Source organism: Triturus cristatus, chromosome 10 (assembly GCF_964204655.1).
Source record: "Triturus cristatus chromosome 10, aTriCri1.1, whole genome shotgun sequence".
Lineage (NCBI taxonomy): Eukaryota > Metazoa > Chordata > Amphibia > Caudata > Salamandridae > Triturus > Triturus cristatus.
This window is the reverse complement of record NC_140593.1, coordinates 1,237,052,189-1,237,072,790: the sequence shown is the minus strand read 5'-3', so window position 1 is coordinate 1,237,072,790 and position 20,602 is coordinate 1,237,052,189. Positions and strand designations below refer to the sequence as shown.

The 20,602-nt window shown below is 52.5% G+C and overlaps 1 protein-coding gene across 5 annotated transcripts in view; it reads right to left on the bottom strand.

Moving 5' to 3' along the window:
* The window catches only part of HUWE1 (HECT, UBA and WWE domain containing E3 ubiquitin protein ligase 1), a 1,878,220-nt gene that overhangs the window by 588,516 nt on the left and 1,269,102 nt on the right, over positions 1-20,602 (bottom strand). For all 5 annotated transcript variants that reach the window (XM_085629865.1, XM_085629862.1, XM_085629866.1 and 2 more), the window contains one exon: positions 6,895-7,055. In XM_085629865.1, the coding sequence (XP_085485991.1) occupies positions 6,895-7,055 (161 nt within the window). The remainder of the gene's footprint in view (positions 1-6,894; positions 7,056-20,602) is intronic.

Here is a 20,602-nt window from a genome sequence, read left to right as displayed (position 1 = left end):
GTCACTCCTTGGCCACAAGGGAGATTCTTCAGTCTTCTTCCTGAGGTCGAATGTCGAAGGTCCAGAGTTTCTGTTCAAGATGCAGGTTCAGGATAATCTAAAGTCCTAGGGACTCAGCTCCCACTCTTATACTAATCTGGGGGGCTGGGTTACCTGCTAGGTCCCTCCTATGGGTGGGACCAGGGAGGGGGCTGGTTACACCCCCTTCCCTTTGTCCAGTTTCGCGCCAGGACTGGGGCTGGAGCGCCCCAGCACCGGTTTGAACTGGACTATGCATGGGACACCTTGTGTGCCTCAGGCAGTGTCTCGTTTCATTCATCCCTCCCTGCCCCAATACACTAAGGCCTGTCTAGGGTGGTGCTAGCACCTCCCAAGGCAGGAAACCTATTGTCCAAGCCTCCCTCGCTGGAAGGTCTCCCAGCAGCAGGAGGTCAGACTCGTGTCTGTGGCAGCAGCGTCCATTTTGTGACGCTGGGGCTCTGGTTAACTTTAACTGGGTAGTAGGTCTTCAACATGTCTTCTCCCTCTAGAAGAGAGGAATACTATCCTCACCGCCAGAAATGGTGTGGGGGTAGTATTCCAAAGTGTTAGACACCTTACACGACATATGTTTTGATAAAGCCAAACCATAGTTACCATAACCGCGAGGATTATAAGGCACTTTAAGAGTATATGGTAGGCGATATCATAGAACAGCTATAAGGACATGGTTCCGACAGCTGCAGACAGGTTCAGCTCATGCTAGAGCACCATCTCACATGTTACCAAGCACTCTGCCTCCAGGATTGTTAAGGCCTGCCATAGGAGTGGCTGATAGGTACACATGTGTCTATATATAAGGTAGGTATAGGAATACTACACCTAAGCAAGGGGTGATTACACGACCTTGCCCCAGCTGAGTGATCAGCCAGTTGCGTCATAATGGGAGGCCAGGCCAGGGGTGGCATAATACATGCTGCAGCCCCTGGTAGGCCTAGGGTACCCCTATGCCCTGGGTAACTAAGGTACACTGTACAGGGTCCAAAAAGGTGATCCTTACCAATTGGGTTATGCACCTAAAGTGCATAGTGAATTTAGAGAGAGAACAGCAGGGCTGTGGGTCTGATTAGCAGGCCCACAGCCACATCTAAGTCGAAAACCAGTGAAGCAAAAGCAAAAAGTGGGGGTGAACATAGAAAGCAGACCCTACTCTCCTACAGACAGCCTCTGAGAAACCAGAAGACTACAACCAAGCCCGATGCCTTAGCGCCACTGCAGATGCCATGGCCCGACCCACAGTCTGCGGTGTCCATGCCACACGTTATGGTAAGCCTAGTGGCCTGCTGGCAATCTCTAATCAAGTTGCCTACCTCAGCAAGGAGGATATCCAGAAGAGATGGGAGCATGTCGTGTAAAGAATCCCATAAGGCATAAGAAATTTCCCCAGCACACAAAACGTGTTGGTGGCTCTCAATGCTGAGCTGGCCAAAGCGAATGTATGCCTATCACAAGCATCACAATCCCTAGCATCCCTAACCATCCGAGTCTTAGGAGTAGAATCTACATCCTTAGAAGGCGTTGCAGCCTGAGTCACCAGGCCACTAGTGGAAGGATGTTTATGTAAACAAACTGTGAGAAAGTGGCTCTGTATATACTGTTCCTTAATAGGTACAGGGTGTACAGAGTCCACAGACCCCACAGAGGTTAAAGTTAGATATAACCTTACTCTCCAAAGTGGTAGCCTGGTCGAGCAGTAAGGCAGTATCAGAGGACGTGTAAAGCATTTGTTGTACACACTCAGTCAGCAAATAGTTCCACACACTCAATAACTGAACTCTAGGCCAATGGTTTGTATATAAAAAATATATGCTTGTTTTATTTTAGAACCAACACTTGGAATTAAAATATACTTTCTCGACAGGAGAGGTTTCGTAAAAATACTTTTGTATATGCAATAGACTTTTTAGTAAACAGTTACAAATAGTTGCAGTAGGCAACTATTTCTAAACACAATACATTGAGCTCAATGCTAAATTCAATTTACATGCAACAGATTACTTTTTAGATTACTTTTGTAATTCCAGGCTTGGATCCTAGATCCAGTCCTGGGTCAGTTCTCAGAATCAGCTGTTGAAAGTCGACTTTGGTACTGTAGTGATTTTTAACTAATATTTAGCTATTTCAAAAGTGAGCACTTAGAAAATATTTCAGAGCAAACAATCAATGATTCCCTAAGGTTACAGGTACAGTAGGTTATCGTTACTTTTGTAATCCAGTACTGGGTGGCTAGACTCAGTACTGGGACATTTATCCAAAACAGGTAAGTAATTACGTTTTCAGATGTTATACGAGGAATATTTAGAAATTGCAGAAATCAACACTTAGAAGAAATTTCACAGAAAAACAGTCAATGGTTTCCTATGGAAGAAAAATGAGTTAAAGGTAAGTATAGTTGTGGGTACTTTTCAGAGTCAGTGCTGGGCACCAAGATCCAGCACTGGGAGCCCACCTAAGAGCAGGTGAGTAAATTCGTTTTTGGTACGCGGCTGATTTTTGGTGAATGTTTTGAGTTTTGAAAAGTTCACACTTAGAAGAATTTTCCAAGAAAAAGCCAGTCAATGTTACCCTATGAGGAAAATGAAGTTAGCGGTTTAAGGGTAAGTTCTCGACTGGCAGAGTTGAAGTTCTGGGCGTAGACTCAGGGGTCTCCCAGTGTCAGGTAGGTACAGTCAGTTCACCCTCAGCGGTTTCAGGACGGCCGGGTGCAGAGAGAGTTAGGCCCAATGTTAGCCTATGAGGAATAGGGGGGCCTGGTTTGGTGGCTGCTGACTAGCAGGCCACGCGGCCTTGGGAGCTGGGCTCCTGGTCACTCACTCAGGGCAAGTGGGGAAGTAGGCTAGTGTAGAGATTGCACTGCCAGGGCCACTCTGGCTGCTGGGTGCAGGGTACTTTTGAGCCGTCGGGCGCTCAATGGAAATCAATGGGAATGTTCCGGTTAGGAAAAAGGCTGCAAGCTCGGGGACGAGGATGTTTCAGGTGCCACCACCACTTCGAGAGGTAAGTTGGGTAGTTGTAGGTTAGGTGGGTACCCCGGGATTGGGCACAGGGGGCCGCAGGGCGCCGCGTGCAGGGGTGCCTTTTGGTGTCGGGAAATCTTACCCTCTGATGATCGCGGTTGGGGGGGGCACCTTGTTCCGAGGCTGCAGGCTTCTTCCGGAATGTCGAGGGGGGTCCTTGGGTGCCGGACTCGGGGTCACAGTCGCCGTGGGGTCGTCCTCAGGGTCTTTGTCCACTCCGGCACTGGCCAGGCTTGGCTGGTGCAGAGTGTGCTGGGTTCGCGGTTCCGGGCTGCTGCCAGGGGTTAGAAATAGGTTTCTGAGTAGAGCCTCTACTCATGGGAGTCCCAGGGGCTTGGAGCCAAAAGGTAGCCAGGTCCTCCGGGATTGGTGAGGTTGCTGGCCACGAAAGATGCCGCACTGGTGCAGGTTCGGGAGTCGACAGGCCGGTAGGGCTGGGGCCAAAGCAGTTGGTGTCTTCTTCCCTTGTTAGCAGCTGCAGGGCAGGTCTTTGCTCTTCTTGTAGTCTTTTGAATCTGGAATCTCGGGAAGGAAGGTTCAGGGTGCCCCTAAATACTAGATTTAGGGGCGTTACAGGTAGGTGAAGGCCAGGGACCAATGGGTCCTTGTCCTGGGGTGGGTACACCCCCTATCCTGCCTCTCTCCTGTGGGAGGGGGCAGTAGCCTAATCCTGATAGGGTAGGGCCTTCCATCTTCAAGATGGCGAGAGCCCGGAGATGTGCTTCACCTCGCCTCCCCCACCTGAGGGGTGGGGTGGGGTGGGCAGGCTGGCACATCCCGTCCTTGTATGGGGTTTCCGGCCAAGCTTCCCGCCAGAGTGGGGGGTTGCAGTGGCCTGGGGAAACTCCAAGAGGCGGCATGCCTTTGAAGCTTCCCTTTGCTCATCCTGGGGGAGGAGATTAATCACCTCACCCAGGATGTGCATTGTTGCAGGCCCGGGAGAGCAGGGGCTCTCCCACCCAGGGGTCCAGCAACGTGTCTGCTGTGTGGCAGCCTCAGAGCAGACGTGGATTGCAGGTTAGTTGTAAGGGGGCATCTCTAAGATATCCTCTGGGGTGCTTGGTACATTAAATCCCACACTGGCATCAGGGTGGGTTTAATGTGCTGAGAAGTTTGATACCAAACTTCCCAGTCTTTAGTGTTGCCATTATGGTGCTGTGTAGCTCGTGTTTGACGAGCTCTCAGCACCATGTACTCTTAAATGGCAGCACTGCACTTACAGTGCCCAGGAATGGACCTGGGTACTGTAGGGGCACAGGGCTCCTGCTCCTGTGCCCACACCATGGGCATAAAGCACCCAGCCAGAGGGGTGGCTGATATATGCCATGGCAGGGTAGGTGATGGGCATGGCACACAGAGATGTGTGCCATGTCGACTCTTTATTTTGTCCTGCACCCAGACACTCAGCCTGCAAAGGCAGTGTGTGTGTGTGTGTTAGGGTACAGGGCTTCTAAGGGTGGCACAATGAGTGCTGCAGCCCTCAGAGGCCTTCCCTGGTCACAAGGCCCTGGGTACCTAGGGTACCATTTACTAGGGGCTGACATGTGGCCAGGGTTTGCCAATTTGGAGTTTGTGTGGTTTAAGTAAGGAACATAGGCCCTGGGCACCTGGTTGGCAGGAGTCCAGGGTACACTCGGTAAAAGTACATTCAGCAATTTAGCAAAAAGTGGGGGCACACCATGCAAGAAAGATGGCACTTTCTCACACAAACTGGGTCCCCGATGCAGGCAAATGCCTACGTGCAACTTTACAGTCCACGGAGATCCCAGACTCAGGCTTGGCCCAAGCACCTAACAAAACGTTAAATAGCTCCTCACTAAAAGGAAGAACAGGCTCTTCTCCTGTCTGACCCTGGCAAAGAATTTCAAACAAAGGGTCTGTAGACCTCTGCATCGTGGTCAGTGACAAGTCTATAACTGCAGCCACTTTCCTTAGCATGTCAGCAAAGGTGGAACTTGCCTCCGTAGCAAGACTAGGGTAAGAGAGCCACCACGCGTCTGGTGCGGAATCCAGCCCACTGGCCTCACCAAGAGATGTTAGCCAACTCTCCTCCACTTGAAACACATTGGCATCGGCTGAAGTACAGCCCCAGTCAATACAGGTGGACCGCCCAACACCTCTTCCGTGAAAGGGGCCACAAAATTAATTCCCTCAGTTTGCACAGCCTACTCTGCATCCGACACCGTATGATGCAGAAGCTGCACCATCACGTCGTCGAATGAGGTAGGAGAGGAGGCATCAATGTCGGAGTCGGTTGATCAAAGACTGTTGTCGTTGGCAAAGATCCCAAAGGTCTGTATGCCTGCGCCAAAGCAACGTCAGTCTGCATCGACTGACGGGCCATCGAAGTCGATGGATCTGCAACTGTCAGCGAGGACAAATCCTTCTACAGCGCCCACTCACCTCCTTGGGGCCTACAGGCTCTCCAGAGGGAGATGGGGTTCCAAAGACAAGGTGTAAAGAGTCATACTATTCCCTCATCTGAGCCATCGACGCACTGCCTCCCCAAAACACGGGGAGACGCGGCGTGGAGTAGTGTATGGCTTCCACACAGTCTCCACGGGGTGAAGTCCGAAAATGCTGCGACTTCAACGGCCCTTACTTTTTGACTTGCCTGGAGAACAACAACCCCCAGACCGGCTTCAGCTCCTAGATCGACCCCACAAATGTTCTTTGTGGGCTAATGAAGACCGAGGCTGGGAAGCCTCCCAAGATTGATAGACGTGTGCCGCAATCCATTTCAAACACCGCTCCTTCAGGGACTTCAGTTTTAGCTTCTGGCAGGAACCGCAAATCCTTGATGTCGTGGCGCTCACCTAAGCACCACATACAAACTGTATGCAGGTCCGTCACCGACATATATCGGCTACAAGACCCACAAGGTTTCAAACCTGTCAAAACATGACAAAGGCACACTGTTCCACCGACACCAGGTGTTGAAGTAGGTTGAGAAAAAAACCAGAGGAACTGCTATGGATCCACGTTACAGCGCTGAAAAAATGAAAATGATGTGCGCGAGCCAGAGGGGACTAATGTGGCTCCACTGACGTCATATCCGGAGACGATGTCACCGCGGAGCCGTTCAACGCCATCCTCAGCGCGCACAGGTTCTGCTAAAAAATATCCGGATCCAGTCTGATTCCTGGGGAGAGTTCAAAAGTTAAGGAATCTGCTGCTAGATGTCTCTATCAGATGCCTGTGATAGTGATACATACTGCTTTATTATGGTACTGTGGAACACCCACTTTGACGACTGGGAATAATTTAAGCATGTGAATCTATGAAAGACAATACTGGAGAATACAAAGTGTCCAGGCCAAATTGTAAAAAGTACTTTACACATCCTATCATTTATTTAAGTGAAGGCATTGCGGAGAACCTTTGGGAATCCGGACAACACCCGTGTCAAAGAGTGTGTGAGTGTGAGTGTGTGTGTGTGTGTGTATAACAACCCAAGAGACAAACTGCATCCATGCCAAATTTGAAGATGAAAAGATCTTCTTGCCTATGCTATCAATTTGATTTGATTCCCTATTCACTGATGAACAGAATTCAGGTTTACATTGCTCAAGGTAGCCTGTATTACAAGGGTTTCTGGCGAGGGATGTTTCCTCTAAATTTGTATTTGGATGTTCATGTGAAGAAGCTATTACCAGAGATTCAACATACGGTCTGGTGCCTGAGGAGATTCACAAGGTGAGCAATATAGAGTTAGAAATAACTTTCAGCGAAACTAGAAAAAACATTAGGAAATTGTTGAGTGTTTGCCCTATTTGCAAAGGCGTGGATTTCAAACCACTAGCAGTGCCCAAATAAATAGAAAATAAGGTGCATTTACCTGAGAGTCAGGAGCTTTGTTCTCTTTGCCTTTGTCCTCCTTGGACTTCTCAGCATTCTTTGCCTCCTCCTCTGCCAGTTGCTTCCTGCGTTTCTCTCTGCGCTCCTCAAGTTCCTCATCGCGCAGCGCCTCAAGGTGGTTGATAATTGGAACCTTAACCACTGAAGGGAAAGTAAAAAAAAGTTATTAAAACTTAAAATAAAACAAGTGAATACATCTTATTTAGCAATTAAAGTAGTACAAACAAGCTAACATTACATCACCGCTTACATGTAAAACTTACGGATGTTGGGGAAAAGAAATTGTTACATAATTGTAACTCTTGTTCTCCAGTATCGGTATCTTTCATAGATTTACATGCTTGAATCATCCCCATTGTCAGGGTGGGAGTCCCACGGTACATTCCAAAGCAGTGGAAGTAGTATACATAGTTTGGAGGCAAAAGACATTTTACAGCTTATCTACATCATTTATAAAGAACCAAACGCCAGCCAATCAAGCAATAACAAACATTGCCAGCAGAGGCATCTTCCCGCGAGTTTTCAAGCACCAGTGGGAATAGTTACCACTTGCCAAGCAGGAGAGCCTCCAAGGAGAGGAGGGTGCGTTGCATGTGACTATCAAAGTTACCAATACTGGAGTACGAGAGTCACAGGTAAGTAACACATGTTTTCTCCAGTATTGGATCTTTCATAGATTCAAATGCTAGAATCAGAATAGTTAGTTACATTTCATATTTTGCAAAATTATGTAATATAATACAATAGCGGATGGTTGTAGGAAGCTGGCTCTGTATATACCATACCAAGGTAAGGTATAGTATGCAGAGTCCAGTGGATCCCCAAAAGCTTACAGAGGTAAAAGTAAATATCTTACTCTCTATTTTTCGTAGCGTGGCCGAGCAGTAAGGCTTTATCAGATGGTAATTGTTAGAAAACCCCGGGCAACCGAGGTTAGCAGTCACCCGGTTTTTCCCAACACATAAGGGGTAGCTTGGCTCGAGCGGTCGGGGGTCAGGCACCGTGTTAAGCGTACGTCACACCCTCACAATAACCATGCGTTCATCCGTTCCAAAAACGACACTACACCGTAAAAATTTATGAAAGAATCTTTGTGTTTATCTTAATTTTCTCTTAGTTGCAGGGTTATGTCACAAATACAATACAAAAGGATTTTCTTCAGAAATAGCAGGTCAATTAAATAATAACACTTTACAGGTGCAAGAAATAGGACTAGGTCATAAATACACAAGGAATAAATAGAGGTGTGATAAATACATAGGGCAAATAAATACTGTCAGACAATAAATACCAGGCAGGAATAAATAGTCAGACAATAAATAACACTCCTTCAATGAATAATATAAGCAGACAAACAATTGCCAATCAGATCACATTTATGAGGTAGATTGATTTTACCATGCCCAAGTACAGCTTGTGGTCACTGGGGAGGCCTGGGGATGTCCCACCTAGTGTGGTCAAGGCTGGGGCCTAAGCTGAGGTAAAATGAGGGTACCCTAAGGTTCTGGCTCACCAACTACCCAGTCCCTCACACAGGTCCCTGCACCAGTCTCAGTTCACCCCCCCCTAGCACCCTCAGGTTGGTCCTAACACCCCTCTAGCCCCTAGAATGGTCTTTTAGGGCTCCACAGGGCCTCAGATGCCCTTTCTACCACTTACTGCCCTTTTCTCGGTGTTCGGCTCTACTCGGCGCCGGGTCGACGTCGATGGGCGGCTCCGGTTCGATGACGAGTCGATCGGTTCCACTTGACGCCGTGTCGATGCCGTCGGCCGGTTCCGGTTCGATGTCGCTGGGCGGCCTTGGTTCGATGTCGGGTCGATCCGCTTTACCTGACGCCGGGTCGATGCCGTGAGGCGGCTCCGGATCGATGACGCTGGGCGGCCTCGGCTCGATGTCGGGTTCCGGCGTCACAGGGTCACGGTCTCCCCGCTTCCGGGCGACTCCGGAGTGCGACCTCCACTCCCGACCTCCGTCGGCTCCACTTCGGGTTCCGGCGACTCCGGAGTGCGATCTCCACTCCCGACATCCTGCGCGCTTCGCCTCGACTTCAGGCGACTCCGGAGTGCGATCTCCACTCCCGACCTCCTGCGCGCTTCGCCTCGACTTCAGGCAACTCCGGAGTGCGATCTCCACTCCCGACCTCCTGCGCGCTTCACTTCAGCTTCCGGCGACTCCGGAGGGCGGACTTCACTCCCCCGTCGACGCCTCACCTCGACCTCAGGTGACTTCTACTTGACCTCCGGTGTCTCCCCACGACCTCCGTCGGCGCCCTCCCTCGACCTCTAGCGGCTCCGGGTACGACGTCTGCCTTCGGTCAGCGCCGCTTCTCCACCTCGGGCTCCAGGTCTCCAGGCTACTCGACGTCGGGTCTCCAGGAGGATTCCACCAAACAGGTCAGGAACTTGCTGTTCTTCTCCTTTAAGGCCTGTTCCGGCTGTTCAGGTCCTTAAGATGATTTTCTGGTCTTTATCCCACACAGGGCACTAGGCTGGGCTTGGTCAGTAGGGACTAGCATCAAGGGTGGGTTTCTGAACCCCACTCCAGGCACAAGTTTCCACCCCTGCTGCCTTACTCCTTCCTCCTTCTGTTTCTCTGTCCTCTCTCTTCACTAGTCAGGTGCCAACTGTCAACCTGAGATGGTTTCCCAACATTCCAAACCTGCCTCCCTCTGTCACAGGGTTCTAGAATGTTCTGGAAGGTACTAGTAGGTTCCAGTGATGTCACAGGTGACAATGGGTGGCCACCATTTTGTGTTTCAGGCCCTCAGACAGAAGTTCCAGGGGTAGGGAAAATGGCTCCCTGACACTGCATCAACCACCCAAAGGGCTGACAGGTCTAACAGTAGTGTTAAGCAATTATTGTACACACTCAGGCAAGAAATGTCACACACGCAAAGACTGAACTCAAATTGTTTGTATAAAAGTATTTCTTTGTTGTATTTTTATTTATAGAACCAAGCAGGACTTGGTACAGGTAAATGATTGTACTTTTCAGGACAGATTGCCTAAAAAAAATAGCAAGCTGGATGAATATTGACTTTTCTTACAGGTTTGTTAAAATTTGCAAATATAGTTGTAATTACTTTTGAGGATAACTTTTTTCTACTCAGTGTGATATGCCTAGATATCACACTAAGACATTTCCAGGATAAATGGATAGTAAGTCAGTTTTTCTAAACACAGATTCCTAGCTTTTCATATAATTTCAATCTACACACTTACAACTTTTTCCACAGTAAAACAGCCAATGCAGTCCTATGGTAGAAAATCAAGTTATCGGTTTAAAGGTGAAAAACAGATCTTGGGAGTTGGGTTTCTGGGGTTAGAACCAGGGTTTTCCCCAGGGTCAAGGATGCACTCAAATAACACCCTCAGCAGCACTAGGGCGGCCGGGTGCAGACTGTGGAGGAACAAGTTACTTACCTTCGGTAACGATATATCTGTGAGAGACAGCAGTTTTAGATTCCTTAGCTTAGAATTATCCCTAGGCGTCAGACTAGATCCGGAGAACTTTGTCAGCAATACCCCTGCGCATTGAAAGGTGGCGTCAGTCGCACCTCGTTCGCGTCCTGGTCACCGGGATGTCGCGGTAGCTTCTTACACGCCGCACTCTCGCACTAACGTCAGTTCTTTACACAAAATTCCACGCCAGAAGCGCAGAGCCATGCAAGACACTGACCACTGGTGCACAAAACTAGGGCCCTGCAAGGGATTCCCCAACCCAAGAAGTTCGCAGAACAGGGAGGATGAGTGGGGCGGTGACGAATCCATAACTAATCTCTGTCTCTTACAGATATATCTTTACTGAAGGTTAGTAACTTGTTCATCTGAAATAGACAATTAGTTATAGATTCCTTACCTTCGAATAGATACCCCAGCAATTCCAACCCCGGAGGTGGGTCTGTGAACTAAGTTCACACCAGAAAGTCCTGGAGAACAGAACAGCCACAAAAGTCGTCTCCCCGGACTTGACTGTCTAGGCAGTAGTGTTTTGTGAACGTGTGCAGAGATGCCCACGTAGCTGCCTGACAGATGTCATTGAAAGGGACTACACGTCCCAAAGCAGTGGTCGCTGCAGTCACCCTGGTGGAATGGGCGCACAGTCCCACTGGAGGCTCCTCCTTTGTCAAAGAATAGCAGGCTTTAATGCAAAAAACAATCCACCTAGATGCACAAGTTACTTACTTGTGTAACGACATATCTGTAAGAGACATTAGTTAGTGATCGATTCCTTACCTTAGAATATCCCCAGGCGACACTGGATCGTGAAAGTTTGTCAGCAGTAACCCAGCGCGTCGGTAGGCGTCGTCGTACAGCTCTGCGTACGTCGCTGGCGTCGTAGCTGCCGAGATGACGTCGTCAGAACTACTTAAGACGCGCCCACGCACGCTGACATCAGTTCTGTTCACAACTTTTCCGCGCCAGAAGCGCAGAGCCATGCCAGAGACAGACTACTGGTGCAATAGAATTAGGGCCCTGAAAGGGATGACCTAAACCCTAGAGAACAGTTCCCAGAGCGGGAAGGGCGGGCGGTAAGGAATCTATCACTAACCAATGTCTTTTACAGATATATAGTTACAAAAGTAAGTAACTTGTGCATCTGAAAGAGACACGTTAGTGATAGATTCCTTACCTTAGAATACAAACCCAAGCAATACGAACCCCTGGGGTGGGTCTACGAAGTGAGATTACACCAGAAAGTCACAGAGAACTGAACGGCCAAAGAAGCCGTCTCTCCGGACCTGACTGTCAAGGCAATGGTGCTTAGTGAAAGTATACAACGAGGCCCAAGTGGTCGCCTGACCGATGTCTTGCAGGGGGACACTGCATTCCAATGCGGTAGTAGCTGCTGTCGCCCTGGTAGAATGGGCACGCAGCCCAACCGGAGGTTCCTTTTTAGCCAGAGAGCAGCACAAGTTACTAATTGTGTAACAATATATCTGTAAGAGACATTAGTGAGTGATAGATTCCTTACCTTAGAATAATCCCCAGGCATCAGACTGGATCAGGAAGGTTTTCTGCTTAGCAGTACCCCTGCGCCCCAGTAGGGGGCCTCGTGCGGCTCCGTGTCCGTCAGTGTCATCGTACGCACCGGAATGACGTCAGAGCACTGAGGCAGAACCTCCGCCACTGAATCCCACACTGCGTGGGACTAACGGCCTACTAAGCAGGCGGTATTAACCGACCTCAACCCCAAACTGGCTGAGGAGAACAACCTCTTACCATATTGGTCCAGCCTCTTAGAGTCCTTATCCGGCAGAGTCGAGGGAAAGGCACTCTGCGATGTCGAGGCCTAAATGACCAGGCTCGCAGGCGTGGGGTGAGTGGTCAAGAAGGCGGGATCACCAGGCGATGATGCCAAGCGACGTTCTTATCCACCGGCGTGAAGCCAGCTGTGATACCATATATAATCCCTTGAATACCAAAATGAAAGGACACCACAACAGATATATATATAACATAAAGTGTATTTATTCTAAGCAAACCCTCAGCACTCTTTGAGTTTAGAGGTAAGTACAACACAGTCTTATTAATGCATACAGTAAGTCACACAGGTAAGTAATACAGTTAGGCCCTAGGGGCCACGCAAACCATATACTAAATAAGTGGTATAAGAACCACTGTCACGGAAATAGAATAGGCCTAGGCCTAGGCCTAGGGAATCGCTGGGGCTACACTACACTAGCGTTAGTTAGGAAGTGGGAGGCCCACGGGATTCGTGTGCAGAGTGGAAACACTCACGCGTAATGCGTAAAAGTCAATAGCAATGTTACAGTTTAGAAATAGATAGATTTAGGACACTTCCGGAGTAGCTAGGAAGTTGAGACTTGAAAACTAGACACTAGGATAGTCACTATCCTGATGAGCACCGGAGTACCCAAGTTACCTAGCCCACAGGCTGCGGGTGCATAGGGGTGAAGATGCGTCGTTTTCGTCGTCGACTCCTATGGATGCCTGAAGAAAGATGCTGACAGGCAGTCAGGGGGGAGTGTCCGGTGGATCCCAAGGCTGGGATCAAGAAGAGAAGAAACCTGCAAGCAGAGGGGACAGAGTCAAGGTCACTAGCCAGTGACCACGTGGAACCAGGAAGGAACCAGGCGATGTCGTGAAGAGTTGCAGGTGAAGGTGAAGCTTGTCGCTGCAGCCAGGAGGACCAGGAAGCGTCGAGGACGACCAGGACCAGGAGGCGAGCTGTCCCACGAAGGCTCTTGCTGTCGGCGGCGTCGAAGTTGGACTAGGACTCACCAAGCCTTGGCAAGCGGAACCCACGAAGAACAAAGGACTTGCTTCTGGTGCAGACCAGGAAGGTCTGGGGTGCTTCTTCTTTGCAGAGAAGCGGGAGCCAGTCTGGAGGAGCCAAACCAGCGCAGAAGATTTCAGGGAGCGTCGTCACAAAGGCCACTAGCCAGCGGGCAAGCAACCGGACAGACGCGGCAAGCAGGAAAATGCTGAAGGGCCCCACGCAGGACTCGTGGAGTGTGGGGGGCTGGTCTTCGGTGCAGATGGTGCTTGGGGTTGGGGCTTCTCAATCCCCGGTGCACAACTTCGAGGGTACCTCAGAAGCTGCGCTGTAAGTTACTAGCCACTTTTCCCAGGTAGCCGGTCCCACGTCGCTCGTCGCCTCCACGGATCTCAGCTCTGCTGCAGATGTGGATGAGGGTCGGAGAAGTCTGGAAATCAAGGCTCTGGTCGGGCTCTGCAGTCGGTTCCTCGTCGAACGTTTCACAAAGCAAAGGGTAGTCTCTTGATGGTGCCTGTTTGCACAGGGTAGCCACTCCTTGGCTACAAGGGAGATTCTTCAGTCTTCTTCTTTCGTCGAATGTCGAAGGTCCAGAGTTTCTGTTCAGTTTTGCAGGTTCAGGATAATCTAAAGTCTTGAGGCCCAACTCCCACTCTTATACTAATCTGGGGGGCTGGGATACCTGCTAGGTCACGCCTTATGGGTGGGACCTGGGAGGGGGTGGTTACACCCACTTCCCTTTGTCCAGTTTCGCGCCAGAGTTTGGGCTGGAGTGCCCCAGCGCCGGTTTGAACTGGACTATGCAAGGAACACCTTGTGTGCCCCAGGCATGTCTCATTCCTTTCAGCCCACCCTGCCCCAATACACTAAAGGCTGTCTGGGGAGGTGCTAGCACCTCCCCAAGCAGGAAACCTATTGTCCAGGCCTCCCTGGCTGGGATCACTCCCAGCAGCAGGAGGTCAGACTTGTGTCGTGGCAGCAGCATCCATTTTGTGATGCTGAGGCTTTGGTCAGAGGTTACACAGCAAAGTAGGATTTTAACATGTCTCTCCCTCTAGAAGGGAGGAATAATATCCTCATCACCAGAAATGGTATGGGGGTATTATTCCAAAGTGTTAGACACCTTACACGACATGTTTTGATAAAGCCAAACCATAGTTACCATAACCGTTTAAGATTATAAGGCACTTTAAGAGTATATGGTAGAGGAGGAGCCTAGCGCGCAACCAAGATGGCCGCGTAGGTGCGAGGCTCCCGAGGACCTCCGCGACCTCCTGAATTAATCCTGGCGATATCCTGTCCTTGTTGAGGGGACTGTGTCGGTGAACCCGAGCGGAGGCGCCACCCGTTTTTTGGGCTCGAATCGGACCCCGAACACCGGAGGGAGCATCGATTGAAGGTTGCGGCCTTCTCCTCGCCGGCCCCCCGGATTGGAGTAGTGGGGCGATCCGGGGACGAAGTGAATAACAGCGGCGAGTGGGGCTGGGCGACTCGCGTACCCCTCACTTTCGCTTTTGCGCCCTCCTTGCCTCAGGCGGGGTCGGGCTGCGGAGCGGGGTGCGGTGGTGTTGCCTTGTCCAGGTGCCCGGCTGACCCGCCGGCGGTGGGTTGACCCGCGGCCCGGTGGTCGCCCCCGCCCCCCCCCCTGACACCCGTGATTTGGTGTGGCGGCCCGTTTGGAGATCTTGGCACGACGGTGGAAGGGCCAGCATGTCCACCAAACAAGATGGCGACCGGGCGAAGATGAAGACAACCCGCCGTGGCACGGCGCACCAGGCCAATAGTATGGATCGCTATACGCTCCAGAAGGGTTCTCCGGAGACATCGCGGTCATCCCTGGTGGGCCCGACGGAGGCGCCTGCCCAACCGGTGGATCTGACCCTCCGGGACGTCATGGGCGCCATCGCAGAGATGAAGGCCTCAGTGGACCAGCGTTTCGATACCTTGGCGCAAAAAATTGACTCAGTCCTGGTGGATGTGGGCCTTGTGAGGGCAGACTTGTCAAAAACGAACGACCGAGTTGACTCCCTGGCCCACACCACAACGAGCCTCACTACGGACGTGGTGGCCCTCCAGAAGGAGGTGCGCCGGCTTGGCCAGGCGAGCGCCCTGATGGACCGGCGACTGGAGGATTCCGAGGGTCGGGCCCGGAGGAACAATGTTCGCATTATTGGTGTGCCGGAGGGCCGAGAGGCGGAGGCGGCAGATCTCTTCGTGGAAGAACTGATCCTGACCCATCTCCAGCCCCGGGGGCTGAGTAAGCTTTTTGCGGTGGAGCGTGCCCACCGGGTCCCTGGGGGCCGCCCTAAGACCGGTGCTCCGCCGCGGCCTATTATTGCCCGGATTTTTAATTTCCGGGACAGAGACGCCATCCTCCAGACCTCCAGGCAACAGGGACCGGTCAGGCTGGACAACATGGATGTACACTTCTACCCAGACTTTACTCCGGCGGTCCAGAAGCAGCGACAGAGCTTTCTTGGTATTAAACGTCGCCTAAGGGACCTAAACCTCAAGTACTCAATGCTCTTTCCGGCTAAGCTGAGGGTGGAGGTGGATGGCCGTACGCACTTCTTCGACCGGCCCGAGGTGGCTGGGGACTGGTTAGATACTTTGCCTGGAGATCGGGGTGGGGGGGGCGCGGCTGGCGGGGAGGGCCCGCCGGATCAGAATTGAGGGGTGACTGTATAGGCCTTGCTCTGGATATTGTTCCTTTACCATATATTGCTTTCGTATGTTCCCCTCCCATGGAGGTCGGGTGGGGTCTGCTGGGGGCTTCCCTCCTCCTCGGGGGGACTAGTTAGTACTTAGCTATGGGGCGACAGGCACACTGCACTTTGGGGGGGCTGTCTGGGCTCATGCAGGGGTGCAGGGAGGGGGGAGTTCTGTTGGGACCGGGGGGTGGGGGGGGTGTGTTGTTTGTTCGCACCGCAAGGCAAACCCGCAACTGTTTTGTTGTTTTTAAGATGCTCGGTGGGGGGCGACCGATTGTTTTGACTTATGATGGGGGGTAGGGATTTGATTGTGTTGTCATGGAATGTTAACGGCCTGGGGGATAGGATTAAGCGTGGTGTGGTCCTGCAGTATTTAAAACGTATTTCTCCAGATGTTGTCTTCCTGCAGGAGACACACCTTATAGGTAACACCTTTCATGCAATGAATCGGCGGGGATATCGTTTGGCGGCCCACTCCGGCTTCACTTCGGGCTCGCGGGGGGTGGGTATTATGGTCAAGAACTCGCTCCCGTTGGAGATTGACGAGGTGCGCCATGATGAGAGGGGACGTTACACTGTTCTAGTGGGACGAATGGAGGGTAGAGTGTTTATCTTTATATCAGTGTACGTCCCGCCTGGGTTACAAGCCACTACATTTGCGGACCTGGGGCGCCTCTTTCTGGACCTTCCGGGTGGCCTGTTGGTGGTTGGAGGGGACTTTAACGCGGTTGCCTCTGGGTCTATGGATCGCCATCCCCCTAGGGACCTCCCCCGGGCACAGGCGTGGCTGCCCGGCCTTTTAGACACGCTGGGCCTGGTGGATTGCTGGCGCTTAAAGCATCCCGTATTGCAACAGTACACCTTCCACTCGGGGGCCCATGGTAGCCTCTCGCGGCTTGATTACATCCTTGTCCCGGCGGCCCAGGCAGGGAGGGTGGGGGAGGTGCGCCATTTGGCACGGGGTATCTCAGACCACTCCCCATTGTTGTTGCATTTCGATGTCTTCCCGAGGGGGGATGGCAGAGTGGCCCCGATCAATGCATGGTATTTGCGCGACCCCACCATTCGTGCCGACTTGATCAACTCCTTACAGCGCTATTTCGATGAGAATGTGGGGTCGGTCCCGTCTGCCATCTCCCTGTGGGAGGCTTTCAAGGTGGTTCTTAGAGGGGAGGCCCTCTCCTTTATTTCCAATGCCCGGCGGCGCGAGCGGGAGGAGGTGACCCGGGTTGAGGCCGAGATTGCAGAACTGGAGGGTGACCTGGGGAGCGGGGTAACAGACGCCAAGTTGCATGTTTTGCACTTAAAGCAGGCGGCCTATCGGGCCCTCGTCACGGAGGCGGCCAGGGGCCTCAGTAGAGAGCAGCAGGGGCGATTGTATGATGTGGGTGACAAGGCTGGCAAATTGATTGCGTGGTTGGACAAGAGGGAAAGAGCGAGCCGCGTGGTGCCTTTGATTGAGAGCGTGGATGGTGTGTGCGTCACTGAGCCGGAAGCCATTGTCTCCTGCTTCGCGGATTATTTCCGCGAAGTCTACTCCCCGGTTTCTCCCTGCTCGGAGGAAGATTCCCATGCCTTGCTTCGGGACATCGCACTGCCCTCCCTTACGGTGGAGGACAGGGATTCGCTGGATGCCCCGCCCACCTCGGACGAAATTGCCTCGGCTATTCGCTCGGTTGCATCCGGCAAGGCCATGGGCCCCAATGGTATTCCCATTGAGCTATACAAGCTACGCCCGGATGTGTTGGCGCCCCACCTGCGCGCGATGTTCCTTGCGGCCCACTCGCAGGGCTCCCTCCCGCCGGACCAGCGTCTGGCTACAATTGTGGTGATCCATAAGGAGGGGAAGCCCCGTGAGCGGGTCACTTCCTATAGGCCGATTTCGCTTCTGAACGCTGAGCCCAAAATCCTCGCCAAGGTGTTGGCCAACCGGTTGGTTGGCGTGGTGGGCGATTTGGTCCACCAAGACCAATCGGGCTTTATACCACACCGCAACACGGCGCTTAATCTGCGGCGCTTACACGGGGTGCTCGCGCGTGTCCCATTTGTGCGGGAGCCGGCCATCTTGGCGTCCTTGGACGCCACCATGGCGTTTGATACGCTCGAATGGCCATATATTTGGGCGATGCTGGCGAAGTTTGGGTTCGGCCCGGGTTTCGTCAGCTGGGTCAAATTGCTATATTCGGGCCCGTTGGCGCAGGTGGTGGTGAATGGGCGAGTATCTGCCCCATTCGCGCTGGGGCGGGGCACGCGACAGGGTTGTCCCCTGTCGCCTCTCCTGTTCGCCCTGGCCATGGAGCCCCTGGCGGAGTGGTTGCGGTGGCACCCTTCTATCCGTGGTCTCCGCTGGACCCCCGAGCATGAGGACCGCGTGTCCCTCTATGCTGACGATATCCTTTTGTATCTCGCCTCCCCGCGCAAGTCACTGATCGTCCTGGTTGATGTTTTGCGCTCCTTCGGTCGCAACTCAGGCCTGGTCATCAACTGGGCGAAATCCTGTGTCTATGTGCTCTCCGGGGAGGCCCCGGTCTTGCCACGGGACTGTCCGATCCAGATTGCCTCCCAGGGTTTCCGGTACCTGGGTATATATATCACTCTTGACCCGGAGGCCCGCTATGAGCGGAACTTGCTGCCCCCCCTCCAGCGTCTGAGGGAGGACGTGGTGCGCTGGCGGCGTCTGCCGCTCTCGCCGCTCGGCCGAGCGGCCTTATTTAAAATGATGTCCCTGCCGCGCTTCCTCTACGCCCTCCAGAATACCATGGACCTGGTCCCGGCACGCTACTTTCGCGAGGTGGAGGGCCTCCAGCGGCGCCTGTTCTGGGACGGGAGGCCGCGTATTGCTCTGGCTAAATTGACGCTCCCGTGGTACGATGGAGGGGTCGCCCTCCCGGACATCAAACGGTATTACTGGGCCTCCCAACTAGCTGCAATTAATCATGGCCTTTACGGGCCCGCCTTGAACCCGGCATTTGAGATGGACAGGACGCTTCTGCCCGGTGGCGATTATAATCGAGCGCTCTACTCTGGCGCGCCCGACTCCGGTTTGACGGGACCGACGCGTGTCATGGTGCGTGTCTGGCACGCGGCTAATGCAGCTATGGGGTGGAAGGACCGTTTGACCCGAGCGTCTCCGCTGTATGCATCTGAGAGGTTGGGCTCCCTGTGGACGTCGAAGGGCTTCGAGAAGTGGGACACGATCGGAATCAGCACGGTGGGAGATCTCTGGACGAGGGGGGGATTCAAAACTTTTGAGACGCTGCAGGCGGAGTTTCAGCTGCAGGGCAGTGAGTACTTTCGGTACCTACAGGTCCGCCATGCGCTGGGCTCCGTCTTCCCGGATGTTGCATCCATTCCGGAGTCTTCCCCCCTGGAGGACAGAGTGCTAGATGGCCATGTCCCGGACAGCACGATCTCCCTCATATACAAAAAATTGATTAACGATAGATCGTGTCTGCTGACTAGTCTCCGTGAGGCTTGGGTTGCCGACGGGCTGGAGCTGGACGACGAGGATTGGATCTCCGCGGTGGCCTCTCCGAAAGAGGTGGCCATCCCGGCTCGCCTTCGTTTCGTCCAGCTCAAGATCCTTCACCGGGTCTACGTGACGGGGCCAAGGCTTTTACGTATGGGTTTTGCCGGTGATGGAATGTGTAAGCGTGGCTGTGGTGCGTTGGCGACTTTCATGCATATACTGTGGGAGTGCCCGAAGGTGGAGCGATTCTGGCGTGGTGTGCATGAGGTTCTACGAATGGTTACGCGTGTCGCGCTGCTGCCTGAAGCGAGGAGATGCTTGCTGAATGTCTGGGAACCAAATGACTACTCGGTCCCGCAGGCGCGGTGGGTGACTTTGGGATACATGATAGCCAAGCGTGATATTGCCCAATTGTGGGGATCCCAGAGGCCCCCTGCGGTGTCGGCCTGGAAAGAGCATATGGATTGGTGTATGTTTCGTGAAAAGGTGGTGTATGTGGCGAGGGGTAAGCCTGGGGCGTGGATGAAACTCTGGGGCCCCTGGAACGCCTACCGCGGGGGTATTTGTGAGCCGCCGCTGCTACCGGCGGCCTCGCCGGCTCCGTCTCCCTAGATGGCGCCCCTCCCTTGGCCGCGGGCGTGCGGTCCCCCAGTCCCTGATCTACTCCCGTCCCCCTCTTCAGAATTTTGCTGCTGGTTTGGATCCCCCCCTTATGGAGCACGTGTTGTCACTTTGGATCGAGGGTTGCCTTGCGGTTGTGGTTTGTTTACGTTGTTTTGCTTTAAGAAAATGGAACCGTACTGTGGGCATGGAGCTGTGAGGCCTGCACCATTGATCACTCCTGTCTTCCTACTGTACACCGCTGAGAAAGTTTTTTGCTGTATGTATGTAATATGCTTTTGATGCTCTAGCGGCCGGCCGGGTGGTTGTAGGCCCATACCTGTAACTTCTATAAACTGCAATAAACGGTTTCAAAAAAAAAAAAAAAAAAAAAAAAAAAAAAAAAAAAAGAAAAAGAGTATATGGTAGGCTATATCATAGAACAGCTATAAGGACATGGTTCCGAAAGCTGCAGACAGGCTCAGCTCATGCTAGAGCACCATCTCACATGTTACCAAGCACTCTGCCTCCAGGATTGTTAAGGCCTGCCATAGGAGTGACTGATAGGTACACATGTGTCTATATATAAGGGTAGATATAGGCATACTATATCTAAGCAAGGGGTGATTACACGACCTTGCCCCAGCTGAGTGATCAGCCAGTTGTG